Source organism: Sinocyclocheilus rhinocerous, unplaced genomic scaffold (genome assembly GCF_001515625.1).
Source record: "Sinocyclocheilus rhinocerous isolate Xijiao unplaced genomic scaffold, SAMN03320098_v1.1 scaffold2161, whole genome shotgun sequence".
Taxonomy (NCBI): Eukaryota; Metazoa; Chordata; class Actinopteri; order Cypriniformes; family Cyprinidae; genus Sinocyclocheilus; species Sinocyclocheilus rhinocerous.
The window spans coordinates 228,473-252,625 of NW_015648277.1; the positions used below are offsets into that span (position 1 = coordinate 228,473).

Consider the following 24,153-nt stretch of genomic DNA (forward strand, 5'->3'; position numbering starts at 1 on the left):
CCCGAACCCTAGCGACGCGGAGGTGGTCTCATTCGAAAGCGGGACTCTCGATTCGCGTTCGAGAGGGTTCCTCGAGCTATATGGATCCCCCGAATTTGGTGCGGATTTGCCGCGCCGTTACGGAGATATGGCCGTTCAAAGTTTCAATGGTTTTCCATAGACTTAAGCTTTAAAAGCGTTTCATCCAGGTCGCCAGTAGCAAACAATGGAGCGCGCTCTGCTGGACAAACTAAGTAATTACGCCATTTCAAGCATTTCATCTGCATTATATGTTCTGTAAAAAAATGTTCATATCGGCAGCATATTCGCCGATACCGAAATATCGGCAACAGGCTCATATCGACCGATAATATCGGCAAAACGATATATCGGTCGGGCTCTAGTATTTACATGTATATATTTATTTTCATATAATTGATATCATATATAAATATATTTAATATATAAACGTTACATCTTTTTCTTAAATATATACATGCATGTGTGTGTATTTATATATACATAATAAATATACACAGTAAACACACATATATTATGTAAACAACATTTATTTTGGATGCGATTAATCACGATTAATCGTTTGACAGCACTAATATATGTATGTGTATATATATGTATGTATTGCATTTAACTACAACGATTTAAATAAAACAATTTTTTAGCATATTTGTGTGCGGTAAATCAAAAATCAACTCTGTTAGGAGAATCAAGGACTGGCATGGGAATAAACTACTAAACATTGCTATCATGACAACCCAAACCCTTAGTTTGAACATCATCAGAGATGATGAGTAGCAACAGTGGGAGAGGTGATTCAATATGCTCCACTTGCACAATGCAAAATTCATGATTGTTCGATCCCACACCTCTTGACCTGGTCTATGTGCTAAAAGATGCACAGAACTCACTCTAGGCCATCAAACAGATCACAACATGATACAGTACATACAGCAGAGAAAATCTACTCAGAGATCAATCACAACAAAGCATCTTGTTTTTAAAACCCTGACAACTTGTCAAGCACTTCAAACTGTCTTCATCAATTAATGACATTGCCACGTTTATGTCAGCACCAAGGGAGGATTGCGACACCCTGAATGTCTAAAATACTGTCTCCCTTCAAGCTAATTACTTTAGTCACCCACAGGAACACACTAGTATTGACAGGAAAAGGTCCTCTGTGGCAACCACAGAAACCCAATTTACTCCCAGAGAATCGAGAGAGGGGAAATCAGGATATTGCTTTAAGAGGTGCAACTACTGCAAATATTTCTCCTATTTCTTCAACAAGAAGGTGGAATATACACAGTGTAGGCTATTACTCAATGAATAGAATGAGATCAATATATATATATATATATATATATACAGTGGGTACGGAAAGTATTCAGACCCCCTTAAATTTTTCACTCTTCATCTTTACCACATACAGCTGGACACAAGGGGAGCTGAAACTAGATAAAAGAAGAAAGACAGAGCTCCAGTAATAGGAATATTAACATTTTTTGAGGGAACATGACTCAATTACTCCCCAGACTGCAGCAATCAAACAGGACAAAGCAAAAGCGAAAGCTCTGGACAGATGGTGTTTAAAATTTGAGTTGGTTTCTTGACGTTGTGCTAGAAGCAGCAGGATATTCCATACCACCTACACAGCCCTCAACAGACAGAGGAGTGAAATATAATGTAAGCACATATATTTCATGAAAAGCAGGCGATTCTAAATCAAGGGTCTTAAACTAACACTAGTTTCATACGGACCCTCAAGCATTCATAGTCCATCCTTAAATCCAGTGTGAAAATCAGTCGTTTCAGTTTTTGCATTTTGGTTTGCCATTTAATGTTGTCTTATACCATTCTTAAATGATTCCTTCACAGCAGCCAAGTGTATTAACATAATATCATTTTTTAAAAACTTAATAAAAGCCTAGCTGACAATAACAAACCTCACATTCGCCCCCAAAAATTTCAAAAAAAGTCTGTCAAACTGCCAAATGTATAACCGAGCCAATTACTGAATAATCGTTTTGCAGAAACATTTGCATTTGTCATTAAGGTTCAGTTGAGTTTGAGACTCCTTTTCAAAATAATGTTCTTTCAGACTTTTCGATCATCAATAAATCTCATCTTGTGGTTTTAAATTCAACAATAACTATAAACAGACAAAGATGTATTCAAAGATGAAGAAATCATAATTTCAAGATATTTAAAAAATAAAAATCTAAAATATAAGATTACATTATGTATTATAATTAAGATTTTTATGTTTATATATGTATACTACTACAACTTTTGTAGTAGAGCTCTAAATATTCAAGAAACAAAAGAGGGCAAAGATATCAGTGTTATTGGAAACAGATTTAGTAGAACATAAAAGGAGTGTCTGCTTTCTTGTATGCATTATTGGATGCATCTCATGCATCATACATCTCAGGCTAAATTTGTGTCGATACAAATTCTCAGCTATCACGCCTCACACCACGTAATGTCTACTAACAAAAGCTCATCACAGTCTTGCTACTTCCAAACACAATACATTTCCTTAACATAATATCCAAAGCCCTCCTCAGGACCCTTTTCTATGGGGGCCCAGAGAAACACAAGGCTGCAAACATAATCGTCCTCCAGGGAACCCATGCAGCTCATTAAGAGCGATTGATCTGAGCAGGGAACCCCAGCGGCCATTCGGTTCATCGCAGCATCAACAGCAGCATGATCCCTGGCCATCACCACACCCCTCACCCGCTAAAACCGGTTGGAGCGAGGAGAGAAGGAAAGAAGGAGTGCACCGCTCTAATACACAGCCATAAAGAAAAGTGGTGTAGCAAAGCCATTCCCTTTCTGTTTGGTTCAATACAGTATTGATCGAGATGTGAACCCAGAGAGTCAGATATATTCTCTTATTAGCAAGTCCAAAGATCTTATTGGAAGCACATTAGAGCTGGGAGACGGGATAAAGAAGGGGAATAATACCTATTTTATTACTATATAACTTTTATTATTTCTATAGTATAAAACATACAGACAAAACTGTTATTCTGTGTGAAACAATACTGAATGTAATAAAAGAAATGATGTAAACATAAACATGAAATTAAAAGACGACATATAAGTGATAAATCTAGTTTGCAGTTTATTAAACTGATACCGAATCCTAACCAGAAGTGACATGGCAAGCAAAAAAATATATCTACCAAGTTAATCCCCAACAAATGCTACATTTTGTCAGCCAATTGGTTTCTGTTTCTGCAAAGTCTGCAGGACAGCCCCACCCACACTCGAAGCTCATTGGGCCAAATATTCAAAATCATTTCCATATGTGATTTACACTCTGATAATCGAACAGCAGTCTTGGGTTGAAACATAGATCAATAAGTCTTGACCGAGACTGATCGGTCCGTATACGTTTTGATCATTTCATCTCCTATTTGGAATGCAATAACGAGAAATGGTCATACTGAACCGCTTGTGTTCGCACCCTTTTAAAGTATAATTATTATCATATCATATCCTGCCGCCTTTTAATGAAGCAAATCTGTTTCCTGTCAAGGATTTTATGATTTGAGTGATGGACCAGCTTGCACTGAAGGTGACAGAAACTGCTAAATCAACTGACTTTCACAATAAAATACTAAAGAAATAGGCAGACAGAGTAAACATTAAGTTACCAGTAAATTGTATATTATAATAAATTGAAATAAAAGTAAAATAAAAAAACACAAAATTGAATATATATATATATATATATATATATATAATTCCCACTGTTATAATGTGACATCTTTATGTCTGTTATAAATAAACTCCACTGGCTGCCTCAGATGTCTAGAGGCAAATAGATAGCTATATCCGCCAGCTTTCTGCACAGCCTTTTCCGCTGCAGGAACAGAACTGCTTCCACTAAATCTGTTTATTGCAGTGAGGTGCTGGGCTGACGTAAGCCTCTGTGGATGGACAAAATAAATCTCCCTGCCATTAGGCAGAGAAAGGCAGGACACTCCCTAGTGGTGCCAGTAACCATACAGGGACCAGCTCCACCGTAACTCCATGCCCGTCACGGCACAGTCCCCTGGGATGAGCGCACATCCCTGGGGCCTGGCATCCAGTGGAGCCAGTCATGTTGTCTCACTAGCTGTCCAATTTAAATGACATTAACTCTTCCTATATCAAATGAGTCTGCTGGTTATTCTTCATTGAGGTAATGTTATAGCTTTAACTAAATTTAACTAACTGTTTAAAAAAAAAAAAGCAAAATGTATTGATAATTGTCTAGCAGTGCAAAATTCAAAATACCGGTAAAACACCTGTAAAATACCAATATAGAAAATTCCTTCATAATAATACAGTACATTGTGCCCTATTTTTATGGATTTTTAAAATAGCCTTTCTAATAAGGTTATTTTTATACTTTCCGTATTTATTTTAATTTTGGTTAACTTTTTTAATAATTTTGTTGTGGGGGTTTTTTTTGGTCATTTTTATTGTTGTTTTATGTCTACATTGATTTTTTTTATGTTTTTTTTTATTTCAGTTAATGTATATTTTACTTCAAATAACTAAAATGTTTATAGCTTTAGTTTCAGATAACTATAATTACCCTGCTACACTGTAAAAAATGATTTGTAAATAAAAATGTTGATTATTGTGTGTTTTACAAGAAAATTCTATTTCCGTTTTTCTGCTTCAAAATGTTGCTTAATTCAATGTGTTATTTGCAATTTCTTTGTAACTTAAATTTACTAGCAATTTCTGAGTGAAATAGTTTCTACACCAATTTTTGTTTTTTCAGTGTACTAACCAATAATTTCATCGATACTTAGTGAAAATTGCACTGCACTACCCTGTATAAGAAAATATCTTGACTTTTTCAATCGCAAATATTGGAAATGGCAATGCAATACAACTAAAACAACTGCAATGCAATGAGCATCTGTAAGTTGCACAGTATCAGGAACATCGAAACAAACAAAGCTGAATCCTGGTATTGAATGTTCGCCTCCATTTCGGAAATATTTCAAAAACAACCAAAGGTAATACAAGGATATTTGAGGGTAAACAGAATGCTGACAGCAACAATCATCTACACCAGACTATAATGCTTTAAATAAGGATCAGAATGTCCCCTCTGTATGCCTTGCTGGAGATGAAGTAGCTTCCTCTCCACCCCATTACACCTCCAAAGTACCAGGCAGTTGTACTACTGGAGCGCAAGCCATATCCCCTGCTTCCAGACCCCTGGTCTGACTGCAGGCAAGATTCACAAACATCATTTATCTATGTACAGGACCTCCGCTACACTGCCTGTGCCAGGGTCAAGCAGACCAAATTGCTTTTCAACTCCACTGAGATTTTTGTCAACAATAGCACGAAAATGACAAAACAATTGGCCATTTCCTTTTGTGACAGACCATGGCCAAATGTTTTATATCTAATGCTTTCCTCTGGTTTATAGTTTTACATTTACATTCAGATCTTACAGCAACCATTCAGTGAGTAACAATCTGAGGAATATTTGAACTTACCCTGTCAACACAACAACAAAGTCCATAACATTCCACCCATTGCGGAGGTAGGAGTCTTTATGAAAAGCAAAGCCTAGAGCGATGATCTTGATCCCGGCCTCAAAGCAAAATATTCCGATGAAGTAGGGTTCAGTGTCATCCTGTTACAGGTGAGGAGAGATATGAGTGGTTATTCATACAAAATAAGACTCAAAATGCAAGTTTACAATGAAAACTTTGTATAAAGAGAGTCATAAATCTCTCAGTGGCAACAAGCACACTGAATATTTTACAACTTTCATTAAACTGTTTTTCTTCTATAAAACACTACAGCAGCACAATAAAGTAAAATGAAGTGAATTAAAGGTGGAGAATGGGGAGCGTTTTACTAAAAAAAACTGTTATTTCACAATATAAATTGAGGCAAACGCCTCTAATACCAGAGCATCTAAAAAAAACTGCAGTACATAAGTGAAGCACATATTCAAAAGTAAATAAGATGTTGAAACAAAAACAAATCAAATGGCAAGCAATAAAGTTTTTTAATAATATACCATATGTAAGTGCTCGTTTGTTTAAAAAAAAATCTCATATACGAGACAAAATACAGCATGTTAAAAGTTTTAAAGAACAGTTCATTTTAAGTTTATTATCCTCTTTTATTACAGATGCTGAAATGTCAGTCAAATGTCAAGCATCAACAAAGATCTGTGGATCAATTTGGGAGGGCAGTTAAGAGATCCACTGTTAATGACTGACAGCAACTCACAAAGGATCGAAGTGTCTACTAAATGAATAATGCAAATGTGGGCTGCGCAAACTGTTGGCCTACAGTAATAACTGCTATTTAAAAAGACTTTGGTGAAAACAACAAAATGTTTAGAAAGTAAAAGCTTTCTGCATCTGAATAGAAAAATATTTTTTATGGTAATGCTCTAAAAGAGGCTAGAACAAACAATAAGGATACTCAAATGACAATTATGTGTAAAATTGCTGTTTAATGAGGGAAAGTCCAACTTACCAGTCTCTTTGACATGGGTGTCTTGTCTGAAGCTGGTAAATGCTGCTCTAAGCCCAGTACAATGCAGTTTGCTATAATGGTGGCAAGAATCAGGTACTCAAATGGAGTGATGGTGTTAAGGAAAGAGTCCATGAGATACAAATAGTTGGAATTAATTCACCGCAATAATATGATCATCAAACAATTTTGGAAACTAGTGCAGAAGTTAATGAAGAACAGGTGTATCTATGACGCAATTCACACAGCTCTTGACTGAGCCGTTTGGTGCCTGAGACGAGGCGAGAGAGTTTTTTATCAGTAATAATGAGCCACCCAGATTTTATTGGACAAATATTTAAAATGCACCCTACTTCAACCCCACTATCAGTTTTCCACGAGAATTACTGATAAAATTTCTCCCACTTCATCTCAGGTACCTTATGGCTCAGTCAAGAGCTGTGTGAACTGCGTCATTCCTCACAGAGCTGCTGGTTAGTGGGGAGGAGGATAATTATTTCCCGTGGCACTCCTCTAAACACATTTGCGTCAGACTAGTAGACTCATTGTAGTCTGAACATAAGGAGAACGTCAATAAATGGAGAATTTCATTATTTATACTTCTTTAGCGCTTGAAATTAAACCAGTTCTTAAAAACTGGGACAAAACATGCAACACACAAAAAAATGGTTTATGTATCAAGTATTATGGACTAATTTATTTAGCTTCAGCATGTTCAGAGGTATTCATGTATGTTTGGGTACAATTTCCATTTCTCATGAAATGTGTTTTACCCACCATTAAAGTTAAAACAATAAAAAAAGCCCACCCCACCATATCTCAAGTTAACAGTGATTAGCAATAGTTTGTTTGATGAAACAGCTCCTTGCTTGTTTGTTTGTGACTATGACTACAAACAGAAATTGATCACATATTAAACTTTTTGTTGGCCTTCTCATTTAAATAATACAGACAAGTTGGACACCAAATGTGAAATGCCCTGCAAATGTTGTTTGCCAGACAAACAAGTTGTGAAATGTTGCCTTGTTTGTTCATTAAATTTTAATGAAACAAAATCAACATTCTAATCTTTATTCTCTTGTGGTAAAACTGTGCATTTTACATTCAGGTGCTCAATAAGCCTCCATCACTTCCGCATTTCCCTGGACGCGTTTTAAATCGTAGGTGTTTCAGCACCTTGGAAAGCGACTAAAACCCCTCAAACTTTTTCAAGTGAAAGGGAAATACTCAATTTCGCGAAATCATTTCAATTCGGAACGATTCAGATTTAGTTAGTTAGTTAGTTAGTTAGCACTAACCTGTTCCGCTTGAATTGCCTATCAGCTTTATTGCTTTTTGACTGCATCCTACGATTTAAGCTGCGAATGCTATAATATTATAACGTAAAGACTTAGCAGGTATATCTCAGTTACTTTATGACTGGTATTCCCAGGGGCAAGTCTCCGAAGTCTGCACAGCAATTTAGGCAGCCTAATGCAAGAGCGGTTTTGGTTGCCATGAGCGACAGAGAGGTTCGTTTCCTGACTGAAAAGAATCAATACCGCAGTGACTGGATGTGAAAGGGGCAAAAACGTGGCATTTTACATCACGAGACTTGCATTATATATCACATACAAACAATTATGAATTGCATTTCGCATGCCAATCATAAGCTTTTCCAGAGGCATTTCGTGAGCGCAACCCAGTAGGACCTTGTAATAATGTTTGCTCCATCAGCGAGACAACAGCCTGCATGCTGCATGTCATTTAAACCCAATAAGAGCGAATGTAACCGACACGATATTAACACAACTGCTTACGGTGTTGCATAAAACGATACCTCTATTTCCGCCAAAACTTTTGCGACCTTAACTGCTGTTTTACTAAGACTGATGGGTGAACCAGAATTATTGCTGGTTACAAACTGTCATATTTTGCCCTCTTACAAGTGCCTGTGATTTATGTAAAGGATATGGCCACTCGGTTATTTTCTTTGCATATTTCCGAATGATATTATCTTCGCTAAAGATGAACAGGGATCGGTTGACTGAGAGACAGTTCTGTTTGACCGGTATCGGGTTGTATATGGCCATTGTCCGGGCTCTTTGGGCCATTGTTTGCTTATACATCCTCTGTCCGCCGGGGGGGCCTGGCTGCCGGCTGGCCCCTCTGCCTGGACCCGCTGGAAAGCCACCGCCTCCATACCGGGTCGGGAGATCGTCTTCGAAGCGAGCCATTCTAGAAACGCGCAGATTTGACTATAGAAATCCAAATTCACATCAGACAGAGAGTAAAGAAGAAGCATCACAACGCGCGATGTAGTCCCAGCCACGAGTTCTTCTCATCCGTACAGGTCTGGCATCCACAAGAGCTTGTTCAGCCGCCACATACACACAGAGAGTTGCTTAAAGTATTCCAGCCATTCAGAGCACATCTAAACGCATCTCTGTTGCGAACCGAACGCCAGTTAAAGTTTATCGCTCCACGTTACACAATCCACCAAAAAGCGAGCGCTCATATCCAGCAAGGACCATTTTCACGCCTCACTTGAAGGATTTAGATAATCAGCCATGTCATGAATTACGTCCACCCAGCGAAGGTGCCTTTACAAACTGTGTTGCGATTGAATGGAGTCAAGCCCACAGATTGTAATTGATCCAGCTTCCCTGCGCTGTTGCAGATGCTTCGATGTTTTCCTCCGATCTCGCCTGCGCTCTTCGCTCTACAGATGATAACGCGAGCGGTCCGTCGCCTTCGCGTTTATATCGTTGAAATGAAAACGGGCAAACGATATGAACAGCCTTTTTCCACTAGACCGTAGCCTGGCGATTAAATTTTAACCAATTTCTGCAGCCGCTGCTTCTTCTAAATCCGACCACGTGACTGTAAAGCAGCCTGTCAGTGGCTCCACCTGTGCCGCTACAGTATCCATGGCACTGGGGCAAGAGGGGAAAATAAGGCATGTACCCTTCCAGACCCCAGCAGTGAATTAAACAGCTACTCAAACCGTTTGGTCGGGTACTTTAAAGCAAGTTAAGAAGAATTGGGTACATCTGTGAGGGATGGGTGCGTCTGCACTTCCCACAACTGCAAAGAGATCGTTGATTTAGAAAAGGGTGGAACCGGCGGGTGGAGAAAATCAGGACATTATCTCGTGACTGACGCCTTTCGGAGGGTGCACGGTCTCTTTCACATTTACGTTAACCCTTCAATGGGGCTGTGCGGTTTGTAGTCCGAAAACCCGGAAGAAAATTAGCGTTTTTTGAGACATGGGATCCCTCGGGAATTTCTAATGGGTTTTTTAAATGGAGCGTTCGATTTGAGTAAATTAAGGGCGGTGTTTTACATTAGCCTGGTTGAAGATACGTTCACGTTTTGCTCTAGGCCTATGACATAAATTACGTAACCTCGTACTTCCTTGATCAGTTAACTTCATAGCAACTTGTAATTTATGTTTTTAAAGGATTTGAGGTTGATGTATGATTGCATGTCATTTATTTGGTAGAACAAAACGTGAAAGTGTCTTCAAGTAATGTTAAGCACAGTCAATACTTCGCTCAAAACTAATGTGCTTCAGTGAAATTCAGAGTGTGCGTACGACTACAAATATTGATGTAATGACTGAACAGATGTTGTTTTGAGCGCATTAGTTTTTACCTGTTTTTAGTACAGAATATCCAATAAATACTACACTTTGTTTGTAAATACTACAACAAAATATTTTACATACAGTATATATGAATATACTTTACGTGTATACACTGCCGTTTTAGTAGGTTTTTAATGTTTTGGAAAGAAGTCTCTTATGCTTAATTTACCTGATAAACAGGAATGTTGCGAAATATTATTGCAATTTAAAATAATTGTTCTACATTTTTATATATTTTCAAATGTAATTTAATCCTATGAAGAGAAAGCTGAATTTTCAGCAGCCTTTGCTCCACAAGATCCTTCAGAAATCAGTCTAATTTGCTGATTTGGTGCTTAAGAAACATTTCTTATTTTTTATTATTATCAATAAGAATTTTTTGTTGTTGAAACCATGTTAGATTTTTCAGGTTTCTCTGATTTTTTTCAGAATTATATGATTAACAGAACGTTCTAAAGAACTTATGATATTAATTATTTTGAACTTTCTGTTAATCAAATAATTCAGAAAAAAATCAAAGTAACCTGAATATATATATATATATATATATATATATATATAGAATATATATATATTACAATTTAATAAATGAATGCTTATTTAAATATTAGTATTTATTGGATATTCTGTACAAAAAAACAGGCAAAAACTAATGCACTCAAAAAAAAACATTTGTTCAGTCATTGTCATTTTACATCAATATTTGTAGTCGTAAGCACTCTGAATTTCACTGAAGCACGCAATTTGTTTTGAGCCAAGTATATATATATACAGTGGGTACGGAAAGTATTCAGACCCCCTTAAATTTTTCACTCTTTGTTATATTGCAGCCATTTGCTAAAATCATTTAAGTTAATTTTTTTTCCTCATTAATGTACACACAGCACCCCCTGCAATATAACAAAGAGTGAAAAATTTAAGGGGGTCTGAATACTTTCCGTACCCACTGTATATATATACCCCTGTAATGCATAAACAAATTGATATGTTGTTTTGTATGTTGTATATTGATGTGTGTTCATGACTTGTCCAGCATGAAAGACTGACTGATAGGCCACAGCTAAATTACAGATAATCAAATTAATAATAAAAACCATCACTAAAAGCTTTATTTTTCACAGGCATGATATTTAAAATTCTGTAACCATTTCCTAGTGAAATTTCAATACATGGAAAAACTGATTAGAAAACAGCCCTGATCTTTGCTCCTGAGAAGACATGGAGTAAAAAAAAAAAAGCCAGCAGAACTTGTCCATCTGTTCTACTACTACTTTCTTTTTTGCTTAAGATAATCAACTAAAAAGGCTGTTTTTTTATACCAAGTATATAATAGTTGATGCTTAAAAATGTATAAAAGTCTAATATGCTAGTGCCTATATCTCATACAATTATAGAGCCTCACCATCATCCTAAGATAAAAACTTTGTGAGACATGCATTCAGATAAAAAAAGGCCCAAAACACCTTTGATTAAAAGTCTTATTACAAATGCCCTCAACAGCATGGTGATAATAATAAATGATGCTGTATCTCTGCATAAATTGTCCTTCCTTGGAGTTGAGATTCAGGAAATGATGCATTGCATTCCTAACCATATTTATACGTAAAAGGTCTCGGCATATCCTGTTGTACGTGTGCAGGGCTCAGGGTTGAGTTATTGCTATAGCTGTGTTAGCTGACTGGATGTGTTCCACCTGAGCAACGGTCTGATCACGGAGCGCTCGGACTGAACTGTCTGCGTGGTTCTGGCCCGGAACGGTCTCAGAGTATCTACATTTTGCAGAGCCACACTGACAAAGGAAGTACTTTTTCTTGATTTGCCAGTAGGGATCACCATAGTCAAACCTGATGAAAGAGAAAAGAAAATTTGTTTTAATTCAAGCAACCTGGGGAATTACTTTGGTTACAAATGTGTCAGTATAAATCTGTGGATAAATGAAACAAACAATGAGGGGAAAAAAAGAGCTGGAAAAAAATTATGAAGGTTTACCCAAGCTCGTCTCCAGTTTGAATAGCCTTGCTTGCATAGAGTGCAATTCGAGGAAAGCGCATGTCCTGGTGTTTGGTGAACACCCGCACCGGGAATAGATTGGGTTCGCAAAGGTGATTCATAAACCTACTAACATTACCATAAAACTGGGCATCAATGCAGTAGACCTCTCCAACCTAGAAAAACAAAATCACCATTAAATACACTATCCAAATGACATGTGCTTGAGCTCCATTCACATTTTAATATACATTAGCGCCCCCTGAAGGTGATATGTATGAAAAGCATTCACTTGCGAAAATGACAATCTCACCATTTTAGCACAATTTTAACAAGACAAACCTCTAAACTTGCCTTGTTGTCTAGGTTGAACATGTACGAGTCATTTTCCCGAACATTAGCTTCCCCATCTGAAATGATTTCACCTGCAAACCTGCACACAGAGAAAAATCCTCAGGGCACAAGTATTGGACAGAAACAGCATGATATTAATCACGTCTGAATAATTGATAATTCCCCTAATGGCTTTCATTTTCGTAGCACATTTGGCATTAAATTAATATCCTTGACACTGGAGTCAGTAGGAGAGTTCTTTAGAATGCAGGCATAGCTTCCTTAATATGCTGCATGTCATTTTTTCATGTTAAAATATTTCAACACCAGGTTAACATGAAGAGACAACTATAATAATAGCCATTTAAAATGGGCCTCAGCAAACTTCCAAGTAAGCCTCAAGATAGCAAAAGTATTTTTAAAAAATCCAAAACAACTGATGGACATATTCTAGTGCTGTCAAACGATTAATCGCGATTAATCGCATCCAAAATAAAAGTTTTTGTTTACATAATATGTGTGTACTGTGTATATTTATTATGTATATATAAATACACACACATACAAGTATATATTTTGAAAATATTTACATGTATTCAGCTCATGAAAAATGAGGGCAAAAACAAAAGTGTTGCGTTTATAATTTTGTTCAGTGTATATTATGTAAACAAGAACTTATTATCATATTATTATAACTTAATATTAATATTAATAATTTTTTTTCTTTAAAGAACCAGGATTCCTACTGTCCTAGATATATAATTTTAAAAGTGCCATTTCGACACCTGGATTTTTAAAAAAGAAGGTTTTTTTTTTCCTAGTTGTGCCAAGCCCTAAAAAATGACTGGGTAGAAACTATGAGCAAAAAAAATCATATCCAGTAAATAACAAACAACTGGGAAAAGTTATAAAGCCTTTGAATATTGTTGTGGATTTGTGTTCATTTTTGTGCATTTTTATTAATGTGTAAAGCAACTGATGTAAAGAGAGGGTCATACTCGCATACGAAAGTTCCCTCAGGAATATCCTGCAGTGCTCGGACACCCCAGCCCATCCTCTCAGTCCTAAACACCTGCAGTCTGACCCTAAAGACGAGAAAATGATAAAGTTGTGAGAAAAATGTAAGTACATAAATTTAGAGTTTACAACATATTTAGGGAATATGCAATAACACATCTATTAGTTATATTACCGAAGGCCATTCTGTATCACTCTATTTCGGCACGTTCTCCAACAGGAACAGGCATGGTTACACTCAAACAGGAAGGGTGGATCATCCCTGCAGAACTCTTTCAACAAGCGGCCATCCTGCGCACCAATAAATTATAAATGGTACTAATTTCAATAATAATCATTATACAAATCCCCCTCTAATCATATGGTCATACACAGCACAATCATGGTTGGTGACTATTAATATGTTGTGAGAGCTGGGATTGGCAACATCTATTGTTTATATCACTCTATCATTACCATGTCATTTATTCTGCTAAAATGAATAATTTAGCACTAGTAGCATCTTACCTTGTCATACCAACAGCGCATGCTGAGCTGGCCACAGATACAGCTGCTTGATGCACAGTCATCTTTACAACTGCAGTGCTATTCCAGTGAGAGAGAGAGAGAGAGAGACAAGCATTTCATAAAGCTGTAATAACAGCATTAACCTTATTATGGCTTTTGACACTACGACTCTAAGCCTCTTACCTGTAAGTGCGTTATGTTCTCATCTATATTCACTTGAGAGGTAAAGCAGTTCTCTGGAACATATTTGAAGTTACTGGGACAGGGCTCATGGTCCACCCCATTCACACATGGCACAGGGACGTCCTCATAGCCTCGGGACACATCTCTGAAACACAACGCACAACAGTCCCACAATCACATAAAATATTTACCCACATTCTGTGCCAAACATTCAATATACTTTAAGGCCATTCTAAGTCGCACATGGGCACGACAGCTGCTTTTGAAGCTGCGCAAAGAGAAGCAGAATGAAGACTCAGAAATGTGTGGATACTTTAGATTTCTTGAAGTCAAGCTAAATGAATGGAATATTGATTCAGCTGTAGCCAGTTTTCACTGGTTTTCAGTATGGACCCGAAGCTGCAAAAATCTTGTTTGAAAAGATGTAGTACTGAATCTGATTAATTCAAGATAAATACTGCATTACAGTACAGTACATGGACTTGAGATTCATAGCGGTTTCAATAGAGAGTAGCAAATTCTAGCTTACAAAACATACAGAAGCCACAAATTATTTTATATAGTTTTCTCAAAGTGCAACTTTTTGTGTATTATAAATATTTAAAATAATAATTAGTTAGCGTTTAACAACAAACTTGTCTTGCCAAAAGTTTCCTGAGTTTCACTTGAATAATCTCAAGGAAAAAAGACAGTAAAAAAGTAATATATCAGTGGTTCTTCACCAAAGGGCTACGGCCCACAATTAATATATTAAACTAATGTAACTATTTTACTCTATTTTCTATTTAATTTTCCATTTTGTATTGAGGATCGTGCATTGAAACTTTTGGAATCATAAAATCAATAGCGGATCATTAACTTAATATCAATATTCACAGTTTTTGTTAAGAAAAAAATAACTCCAGCACAATTACCAGAAATATTTTAGCCTCTGTGTGGGGGCTTGGAATATTGCATTGGACTCACAAAGAAAAACTGTCTTAAGACAGTTGTGTTTATATTTTGCTTAAGCATGCCAGCAGGAAGGATCCATTTATATTTCCAAACATTTCTTTTGCCATTAACTGTAATAATACAGTAAGATATTTGTATGCACAAAGAGCCTCAAAAACCGAGATCTGAGCTCACCATCAAGTCTGTCGGCGATTACATAAAGAGACAGAAAATAAACAGACTAAACCCATAAGAACTGTAGAAGCATCTACAAGATGCTTGGAAAAAGAATAGAATATGTAACAAAATACTGTCTGTGATATTACCCTGCAAAACAGAAAGATTTAAGCCTAGTGTTCTTGCATTACCTGCAGAGGAGTCTTTCTCTAAGGCTGTCTCTGCCTCTCCTAGCATCTGTCAGCTTCTTATTGGTGTTGAGGATTGTCCACATCTTGGAATTTACACTACAGCAGTCCAATGGAGTCTCACCGTCCTTGTTTTTCAGATGTACATCTGTTCCTCGAGACAGAAACAGCCTAGAGACAAAGCTTAAGATTAGTCCTTTTACAACTGACAGTTTCAGCCACAAACCTTTGTCTGAATTGAATCTGAATTCTCTATAGTTTACCTTCCATAATTGACACTGATATTTTCCTATCTCTGGTATAAAGTGCTATAGAAATAAAGGTGACTAGAAAAAAAGAATTGGAGACACTGTAATGCTCAATATGGTGGTCAATATATTTTGGAAATGTCATTCATTGAAGCAGATTTGAGATGTACTTGTATGTCTTTTGCCTACAGAGAAACCCAGTTTGTTACCCGGATGGCCTCGAGTGAACTGACTTCCCCCTAAAGGGACCTTGGGTTGACCATGAATAGTTACTTTATATTTCAGTGCTCATAAAGGGTCTTGCTCCCAGTTATCTAGGTATACTCTCTTTGTTCTACACTTACATTACACAGTCCAGCTGGTTCTGTCTGACAGCAATGTGGAGCGGTGAGTCTCCATGGATGTTCACAGCATGTAGGTCAGATCTCTTGTCAAGCAGCAGCTGAGCAATCTTATCACAGCCAGAGAATGCTGCCCAGTGGAGGCAGACATTCTCCTCCTAGATAGCAATCAGACCACAAGCAAAATTCATCTCGTATCTATCATACATAAGCACTAGTGTTCCAAAGTTTGGGAATGGTAAGATTAATGTCACATGATCCTAAAGAAATCATTCTAAAATGCTGGCTTGGTGCTCAATTACATTTCTTTTTATTATCAATGTTGAAAACAGCTTAATCTTTTTCAGGATTCTTTGCTGAATATAGAGTTCAAAAGAAGAGCACTTGTAATCAATTTAAAGCCTTTTTGCTGAATAAAAGTATTAACTTATTAATATTCTGAATGGTAGTGTACATGTTCAGCCAGAAATCTATTAACTGACTTACAATCTGATCATTCAACATGCAATTATTTGCAGGCAATGCATTTGAGCAGTCTGATTTTAACAAACAAGGTGAAAAAAGTGCATCAAAATGCTGAAATATTGAGATGAAACACTCACAGACCTTATCTCTTATTTGGACATCAGCTCCCGCTGAGATCAGCATCTTCACCTGCTCTAGATTCATGTTCTCAGTTGCCCAGGTAAGAGGAGCCCAGCCGCCATCATCCTGACCAAAAGAAGAAGACCCATAATCTTCAATTATTAAGCACTCCAGTATCCATACAGCATCTAAGAATGGGTAGTTTTGCTGTCAAAAACTCCTTACAACATCCTCACAAAACTCAAATTAAAATGTAATTTAAGGGTAAATAAATATGGCATGTACACAAAAATGTATATTCTATATTTCAAACTCATGCACATTGTTACCTTACAGTTGACGTCTATGGATGGCATGGAGACAAGATACTGCAGCACACCTGTGTGTCCTCCTCTGGCTGCCAAGTGAAGACATGTAGAGCCTCTCATATCCTGTGAAGAAAGCATAAATCACTAGATTTTAAACATGCAAATACCTTGCATACTGAACACATGGCATACAGTAGCTTAGGGATTTCACTACCTCATTAACTCAATGGGTAGCATGAGATAACTAGCAAAACATTTTGTATTTCACAGTTGATTGACAGATGAAGGCTGGCTATCGTACCTTATGCCCAGTAGAAGCACCAGCTTTCAGTAAGTATTTCACTGTTTCTAGATGATTGTTCTCACAGGCATACATCAGAGGAGTTCTCTGCTCAGCATCACACATGTCCAGGTTCGCACCAGCCTATAGAGATAAAGAAAACATTTATATTACTAAACTTCAATATTAAATAAGAGCATATTATACTGGATGTACTCATGGAAAATGGAATATTAAAAAAATAATAAAATATAAAACATAAATTAAATAAAAGAATTTTAAAAAAGAATTTAAGTTAATACCCATGTTATACAAAGTAATCGCATCAGGTTCTATTACAACTGTTTTCAAATGTTATCATAAATACATTTTAAAAATGTTTCTTGAGCACCAAATCAGCTAATTAGAATGATTTCTGAAGAATAATGTGACACTGAAGGCTGAAATTATTCAGCTTCGCCATCACAGGAATAAATGACATTTATTAAACAATTAAAATATAATAATACATATTTAAAATATTAATATTTCTCAATATTATTGTTTTTACTGTATTCTAAAAAAAAATGTAGCCTTGCTGAACATAAGAGACTTCTTTCAGTAACATAAACTTACAGACCCTAGGCTTTCGAATGGTAGTGTATATTAAGAAACATAGATCATTTTTGAATGTGAATGTGTGCTATTAGCGTAAGCAGTACCTGCACTAGTACATGGCAGATCTCTTTATGTCCCTCCTCAGCAGCACAATGCAAGGAAGTCTTCCTCTTCTCACTGTCCATCCGCAAATTTGGGTCCACACCTTCCACTGATTACCATCAAAACAATTACAGTTATCAATCATAAATCATCTAGTACATCATGCATATATATATATATATATATATATATATAGAAGACTGGTTTCTTGAGAAAAATCCTACCCAGCATATGCAGGATCCTCTGGAGCTCTCCTCTCTTTGCAGAGAAGTAAAGCTGCTTTGGGGGCAGCTTGAATTTCTTATACCTTTAAAATTAGGCAATGCTCGTTTTAAACTATAGGCAACAAAGCAAATCCACAAATCATGAAGAGTCAAATAAACTATCTAATGCATTTATTTAATGATATAGGATCAGGACATCATTGATGTACAGGACCAGGTCACAGATCCTTACTTCCCATCCTCGAGTGCATTTAAAACGCTTTCCAGTGATTCTTTAGCAGGGTCTATCACTCCACCAACAGTGACAGAGTCCAATTTAGCCCTGCTGTAAGACACAATAATAACAGATATACCACAACGTAACCAGTGTGAGCAAACACATCACTATATTAGATATGGGAAAAGGTACAGATAAATATTTTCAAACACCGGGATGACCTGATTTAAACTTACTCCATTAAGGCGGTGTCTCTTTTGTGCGCGGGCACAGCGGCTGTTGGCACTGCACAGTCAGGTTTGGGGATCGTGACCTCCTTAGCATGACTAGCCTCCTCACCGCAGTGAGGGCAGTAGACCTGACCTCTGATCAGAGAGGCACAGCTCCGGTGAAAGCGGTGAGAGATGTTCCCATCTGGCTGACATTCCATAAACATCCCCTGGATTAGACAGATAAATCAGATTTAAAAAAATTTAATCAAATAAATGCAGGTTTTAAAAAAAACATTTTAAAAAATCTTACCAACCGCCAACTTTTGAAAGCTAGTGTTTGTTGTACTTACAGCCCTGCAGAAGAAACCACAGCCTGGGCAGCTCTGGTGTTTCACCATGCCCGCACGATGATCCTCGCACAACACCAGCAATGGAATCCTCAGAGAGGGACGCATCATTTCCTGCTTCAGAATCACCTTCCGACATAAACTCAGCTAGAGAGAGGGGGGGAAAAACTCATATTCACACAAAAATGTTTTTCTTTAATACTTTCTTGAAATTTATTCAAATTTTTACTGAACAAACACATTAGTATAATGCTATCATACATAAAAAGCATATAATATAGTTACTGTGTGAGTGTGAATGTAACTGTTGCAGTGGTGTGAATGTAGTTAATGATTTCATTTTGTTATCCTTTCACAGACAGATGTTTTGAAACATGACACATGTTCTACCTTTCCATCAACACTCTCTACAGCCATGCACTTGCCCTCAGCAAGAGTTACTACATCCTGGTTCTTCGGAGCCTCTATGCGACAGCTACACAGTGGAGGTTCCAACGTGTCATCAGCCTCCATGTTCTCTTTATCCTCCGGCAAACCTGATAAACACAAACACTTAAGTTTCTTACAGTTTTAGCCCTCTGATACTAGAATATCCTAGGCTACTACACCCTCCCTGATCTGCCATTTCTTTTCTTTTTTTATGATGTATTAAATCAAGCGAACCATATTAAATCAAGCCAATATGCAACAAAAAGTTGTTTATTTTTACAAAGGGTCTGCATGTACAGGTGCATCTCAATAAATTAGAATGTCGTGGAAAAGTTCATTTATTTCAGTAATTCAACTCAAATTGTGAAACTCGTGTATTAAATAAATTAAATGCACACAGACTGAAGTAGTTTAAGTCTTTGGTTCTTTTAATTGTGATGATTTTGGCTCACATTTAACAAAAACCCACCAATACACTATCTCAACAAATTAGAATATAAATGAACTTTTCCACGACATTCTAATTTATTGAGATGCACCTGTATGTTGCCATGTGGTCTTATTGTCTTACAAAGTCAGAATGCTCTGTCTGAAACCTGCCTCTGCTCATTCTGAGATCAACCCATTGTATGAAAACAAACAGATAGGAAGTATACACATTTCATGAGGTGGCAGTATGAAATGCATAAGCAAGAAGTGGACTTCAATTCTATTGTCTTCAGGTGCAGATAATATCTACCTGTGGGGACTGCCGTGAACATGCTTTCATGAGCCAGAGCATGTAGAGGCAGCTCTGTGTATTCTTCAACGTGGCCTTGTGGAAGGTCCTCCGTTTCCTTGTTCTTATGCGCTTCTGCTGCAGTTTCTCTCTCAGCCGCTGAAGTCTGCTTCTCTGGTTTCTCAGAACTAACTCTATTTTTGAATGCCTCTTCAATGGACATCTGCCCACCTTTGGAGCCAGCTGTATGTGAATCCTCCTGCGGGGTTTGGAAACAAAGATCTTGAATGTTCAAGATTTGGCCAAGATGAATGACTTCATGTCACACACGTGGAAGTAGTCTAATGTGTGAGATATCAGACCTGCTCATTTGAAGAGGACAACGAGACATTCGGTTTCTTGGACACTTTTGGTTTCTTTTTGGGAACAAAATTATATAAGCCCATTTTTCTTTTCTTCTTTTTGGAGGCTGCAGAAGAATACAAACAGAGGGGCATGCAATTGGTTTTACTCTCTTGTGTTCTAAACAAAGAGGTTTTAATGCAACTAAGTTTTTAGCTAAAAAAATTCCCACCTGTTTGTGTTGAGTCTTTGAGTTCCTGAGGTAAACTGAGATGCTGTGTGGGCGAGGACTCCACGTCTCTCTCATACACACTTTTCTCTCTGTTCATTGTCTATGTTGTTGCATTAATAAAAACAGACATATATAAGTCTTTTTTGGACAGATTTTGGTACCACTTTAGTATAGGAACCAATTCTCACTATTAACTAGCTGGTTATTAGCATGCCTATTATTAATGCATTGGCTGTTTATTAGCACATATTCTACATCCCTAATCCTACCCAATACCTAAACTTAACAACTAACTTATTTTTAAAGAGTCAATGATTTTATTCAGTAAGGATACATTCAATTGTTTCCTAGTCACAGTAAAGATGTACAATGTTACATAAGAGTTTTATTTTGAATAAATGTTGTTGTTTTTTCTTTCTAATCATCAGAATTGTGAAAAAACTGTATCATGTTGTCCACAAAAATATTAACCAGCACAACCATTTGTGGGAAAAAAATAAGAAATGAGCACCAGATCAGCATATTAGAATGATTTCTGAAGGATCATGTGACACTGAAGACTGGAATAATGACTACTAAAAATTCAGCTTTGCCTTCACAGGAATAAATTGCATTTTAAAATATATATAAAAATAGAAAACAGTTATTCTAACCTGTAATAATATTTTACAAATGACTGTTTTTGCTGTATTTAGTGAGCATAAGAAAAAATGTACTGACTTCTTACTGATTGAACGGTACTGCATATATAAGAAATATAATTTATGGGCGTCCCACCCATAAAACTGTTTTTGTCTCAGGCTCTTTGAATTTGACTATGCATCAGTATAAATATCCAACCATGTTCAGAAATGTCCGTTAGTCCCCCTAACACACACATTTTAGGTTATCATCAAAATCCATGCCTTCCACATTTTCCTGACTCATTAATATGAACTAGACAGTACATAACCAAGCAGCAGGCTACCTTCAGAGCAGATGGAGCTGGTGCTGGTCTAACCATGGTTTTCCAAGCCAAACGTGGCGGAGCAGGATTCACAGCTTTAAACTCCTCCGGCCCTCTCTGGGCATCCCCTTCCTGTCTGGCTGCAGGTGAGGACAAAGTGGGGATGCTCTTGGCGGCATTACCAGACTCTGAACTCGGTGTTTCTGAAGCTTCTTGTTTATCTTGCTGGATAGATCCATGATTTCCTGAGATTATGTTTTCACCTGGTAGCTTGAGGGATGTCTGGCCAGAGAGTAGCTGAAAGCCGGTCCCTGTGCTCTTCGTGCTGTCTAGATCACTCGGTTTACCAACTTTTGGAGCAGCACCAAGGGATTTGGTCTTCCTGCCTCTTCTCGGTGGGTCCGCAGGGCTGTCCATACCTACAACCACAGCATGATAAAATATGTGACCCTGGAGCACAAAACCAGTCATAAGTAGCACGGGTATATTTGTAGCAATAGCCAACAATACATTGTATGGGTCAAAATTATCAAATTTTTTTTAATGCCAAAAATCATTAGGATATTAAGTAAAGAAAAATTAGTAATGTGCATTGCTAGAAACATAATTTGGACAACTTTAAAGGCGATTTTCTCAATATCCAGATTTTCAAATAGTTGTATTTCAGATGATGTATAAATCTCAATTTCAAAAAATGTACCCTTGTGACTGGTTTTGTGCTCCAGGGTCACATATGAAAAACACTAAGGTATGTAAAACAATGTGCATTTTACACTTGATACATGAATCAAATCTGAAAAAGAATACCAGATGCTTTTGTAGTATGGGATGCATTAACCGGCCTGAACCTGCATTATGAATAATAACCTTGAAATCATTGAACTCACCTTTTTTGGACTTGGCCATGGCAGGGGGAACCTGGAGCAATCCAAGAAGACCTCCAAGTTCCTTCCTCTGTGAGAATTTACAGTGTTAGAATATGATCATATTCACATGTTTTATAATAATCAGATATTTCATGTGCGACCAAAAAATGTGCGACCAAATAAAATATAAAAAATATGTACAAATATATAGTCATAATGTAAATTATATTGTATGATTGGAGCCTAAATGATTATTACTTATGTAAAATGAGAGAAATAAAGCAATTTAAACGATTCTACATGTGATTTGATTTTTTTTTACAAATATGTATAACTGGTATTGATGCGGGGAAATAATGTATCAACCGCGCTCTGAAGGGCTGCGTTTCAAAATCTAGTAAACTGCCTACTTAGAACATTTTTGCCATCAAATGCTGTCTGGCTGGCTGGGCATCACACTAGATTTTGAGACACAGCCAACAAGTCTGTCTCTTCGGCCCTCCAAAACGCTCAATTTCACTTTCTTTGCATTGCTGAAAAGACATGACAGCCTATTAGACTCGTGATTTCCTGTGTCTTATTAACTGAGGAATATAACAGCATTTGTTAATGTTTATGTCGGACGCAGCGCTCACTGTGGGCGGAATTACAATGAACAACATGAAACAATGTAGCTAACAGACGCGCCTGACACCAGCCACACCACCACAAATCTAGACGGAGCATGTAACTATAAACTACCTTCGGCGTGGGACATTTATCCACAAAAATGACTGCTTTGCACAGACTTACCCGTTAACTTATGATGGTTTGCATTTTTGTAAAAATAACTCAGTTCATTCCGAAAGTTTAGAGGCTCGTCTTCCTTCTCTGCACTTCCCTGCTACATGCACCCTGCTGCGACTGTCATGTGATCATACAGCGCTCTCTACTGGTCAGGAGGGCGTTTACTATCTGGGTTTAGTTGCTAAGTGTGTAGACCTCAGGCCCACTATAAACCATTCGTGAACTTTTTTTTTTTTACCTTCTCGGTACGAAACATAAGCATAAGTGTCACGTATCACGTGTATATCGCAATAAATTAAGACATTATTGGGGAAAAAACAATATTGTTTGCACCTCAACAAATTGAGCCCCAAGAATCGCCGTGCCTGCCTGTACCTATAGAAATTCCTTTTTAATCACTGACCACACTAAAAGTTATATAATTTGCTGTCTCACATGCACATTTTCTAATGTGTGGCAGTTGGCACTTAAGGGTGAACTGTATAATTTCTCTTATGGTACATATAAAGCTTGAGTTATGGCCACTATTGATGATTTCAAACCCTCCAGTTGATTTAATGGATCTTTGCCCTGTGCAACAAGTAAAGAATAATGTAAACAGCCTATCAAAGATCCATGTCAAAGTCACAAGCAACGTCAAAGATTCATTTTCATTCTGTTTAACAGTACAAAATGCAGGGGTTTTTTTCAGTTCAACATTTTTATTAATCTGTACACTACATATAAATGTAAATTACTGTTGAAATAAAAAAAAAGTAGTGTGCAATACTAACAAAGGCAGAAATTAATTATTAAAGTTAGAAATGAATCATTAAATACCACAAAACTTGAACTAAATATTCAGTGGTTTTGTATAATGACTTGAGGACACGTGTATCCACACATAGCATAAAGTTACA

At 37.0% G+C, this 24,153-nt stretch overlaps 1 protein-coding gene across 2 annotated transcripts; it reads right to left on the bottom strand.

Annotated features, from left to right (window-relative positions):
* Nucleotides 1–11,143: 11,143 nt before the first annotated feature.
* ehmt1a (euchromatic histone-lysine N-methyltransferase 1a) lies at nt 11,144–23,415 on the bottom strand. Of its 2 annotated transcripts, none has more exons than XM_016514281.1 (24): nt 23,261–23,415; nt 22,490–22,556; nt 21,624–22,021; nt 20,657–20,756; nt 20,445–20,551; nt 20,104–20,341; nt 19,326–19,471; nt 18,939–19,082; nt 18,613–18,815; nt 18,392–18,484; nt 18,160–18,242; nt 17,938–18,044; nt 17,258–17,380; nt 16,978–17,079; nt 16,670–16,774; nt 16,067–16,221; nt 15,478–15,645; nt 14,177–14,321; nt 13,994–14,071; nt 13,662–13,777; nt 13,468–13,554; nt 12,491–12,569; nt 12,137–12,312; nt 11,144–11,991 (listed from the first exon to the last, which is right to left on the bottom strand). In XM_016514281.1, the coding sequence occupies exons 2-24, from the start codon at nt 22,506–22,508 to the stop codon at nt 11,790–11,792; spliced, it is 3,174 nt and encodes a 1,057-aa protein (XP_016369767.1). In that variant the 5' UTR covers nt 22,509–22,556; nt 23,261–23,415; the 3' UTR covers nt 11,144–11,789. The 2 variants fall into 2 exon arrangements, with proteins under 2 accessions (XP_016369767.1, XP_016369769.1); XM_016514283.1 differs by lacking the exon at nt 23,261–23,415 and adding an exon at nt 23,210–23,231.
* Nucleotides 23,416–24,153: the final 738 nt, after the last annotated feature.

Excerpts from the sequence above, each read along its gene's own strand:
- ehmt1a (XM_016514281.1), bottom strand. Across the intron at positions 17,381-17,937 it reads TCTGCCATGTACTAGTGCAG|GCTGGTGCGAACCTGGACAT; the intron begins GTACTGCTTACG and ends TTATCTCTATAG. Across the intron at positions 16,222-16,669 it reads ATGTCCAAATAAGAGATAAG|GAGGAGAATGTCTGCCTCCA; the intron begins GTCTGTGAGTGT and ends ATTGCTATCTAG.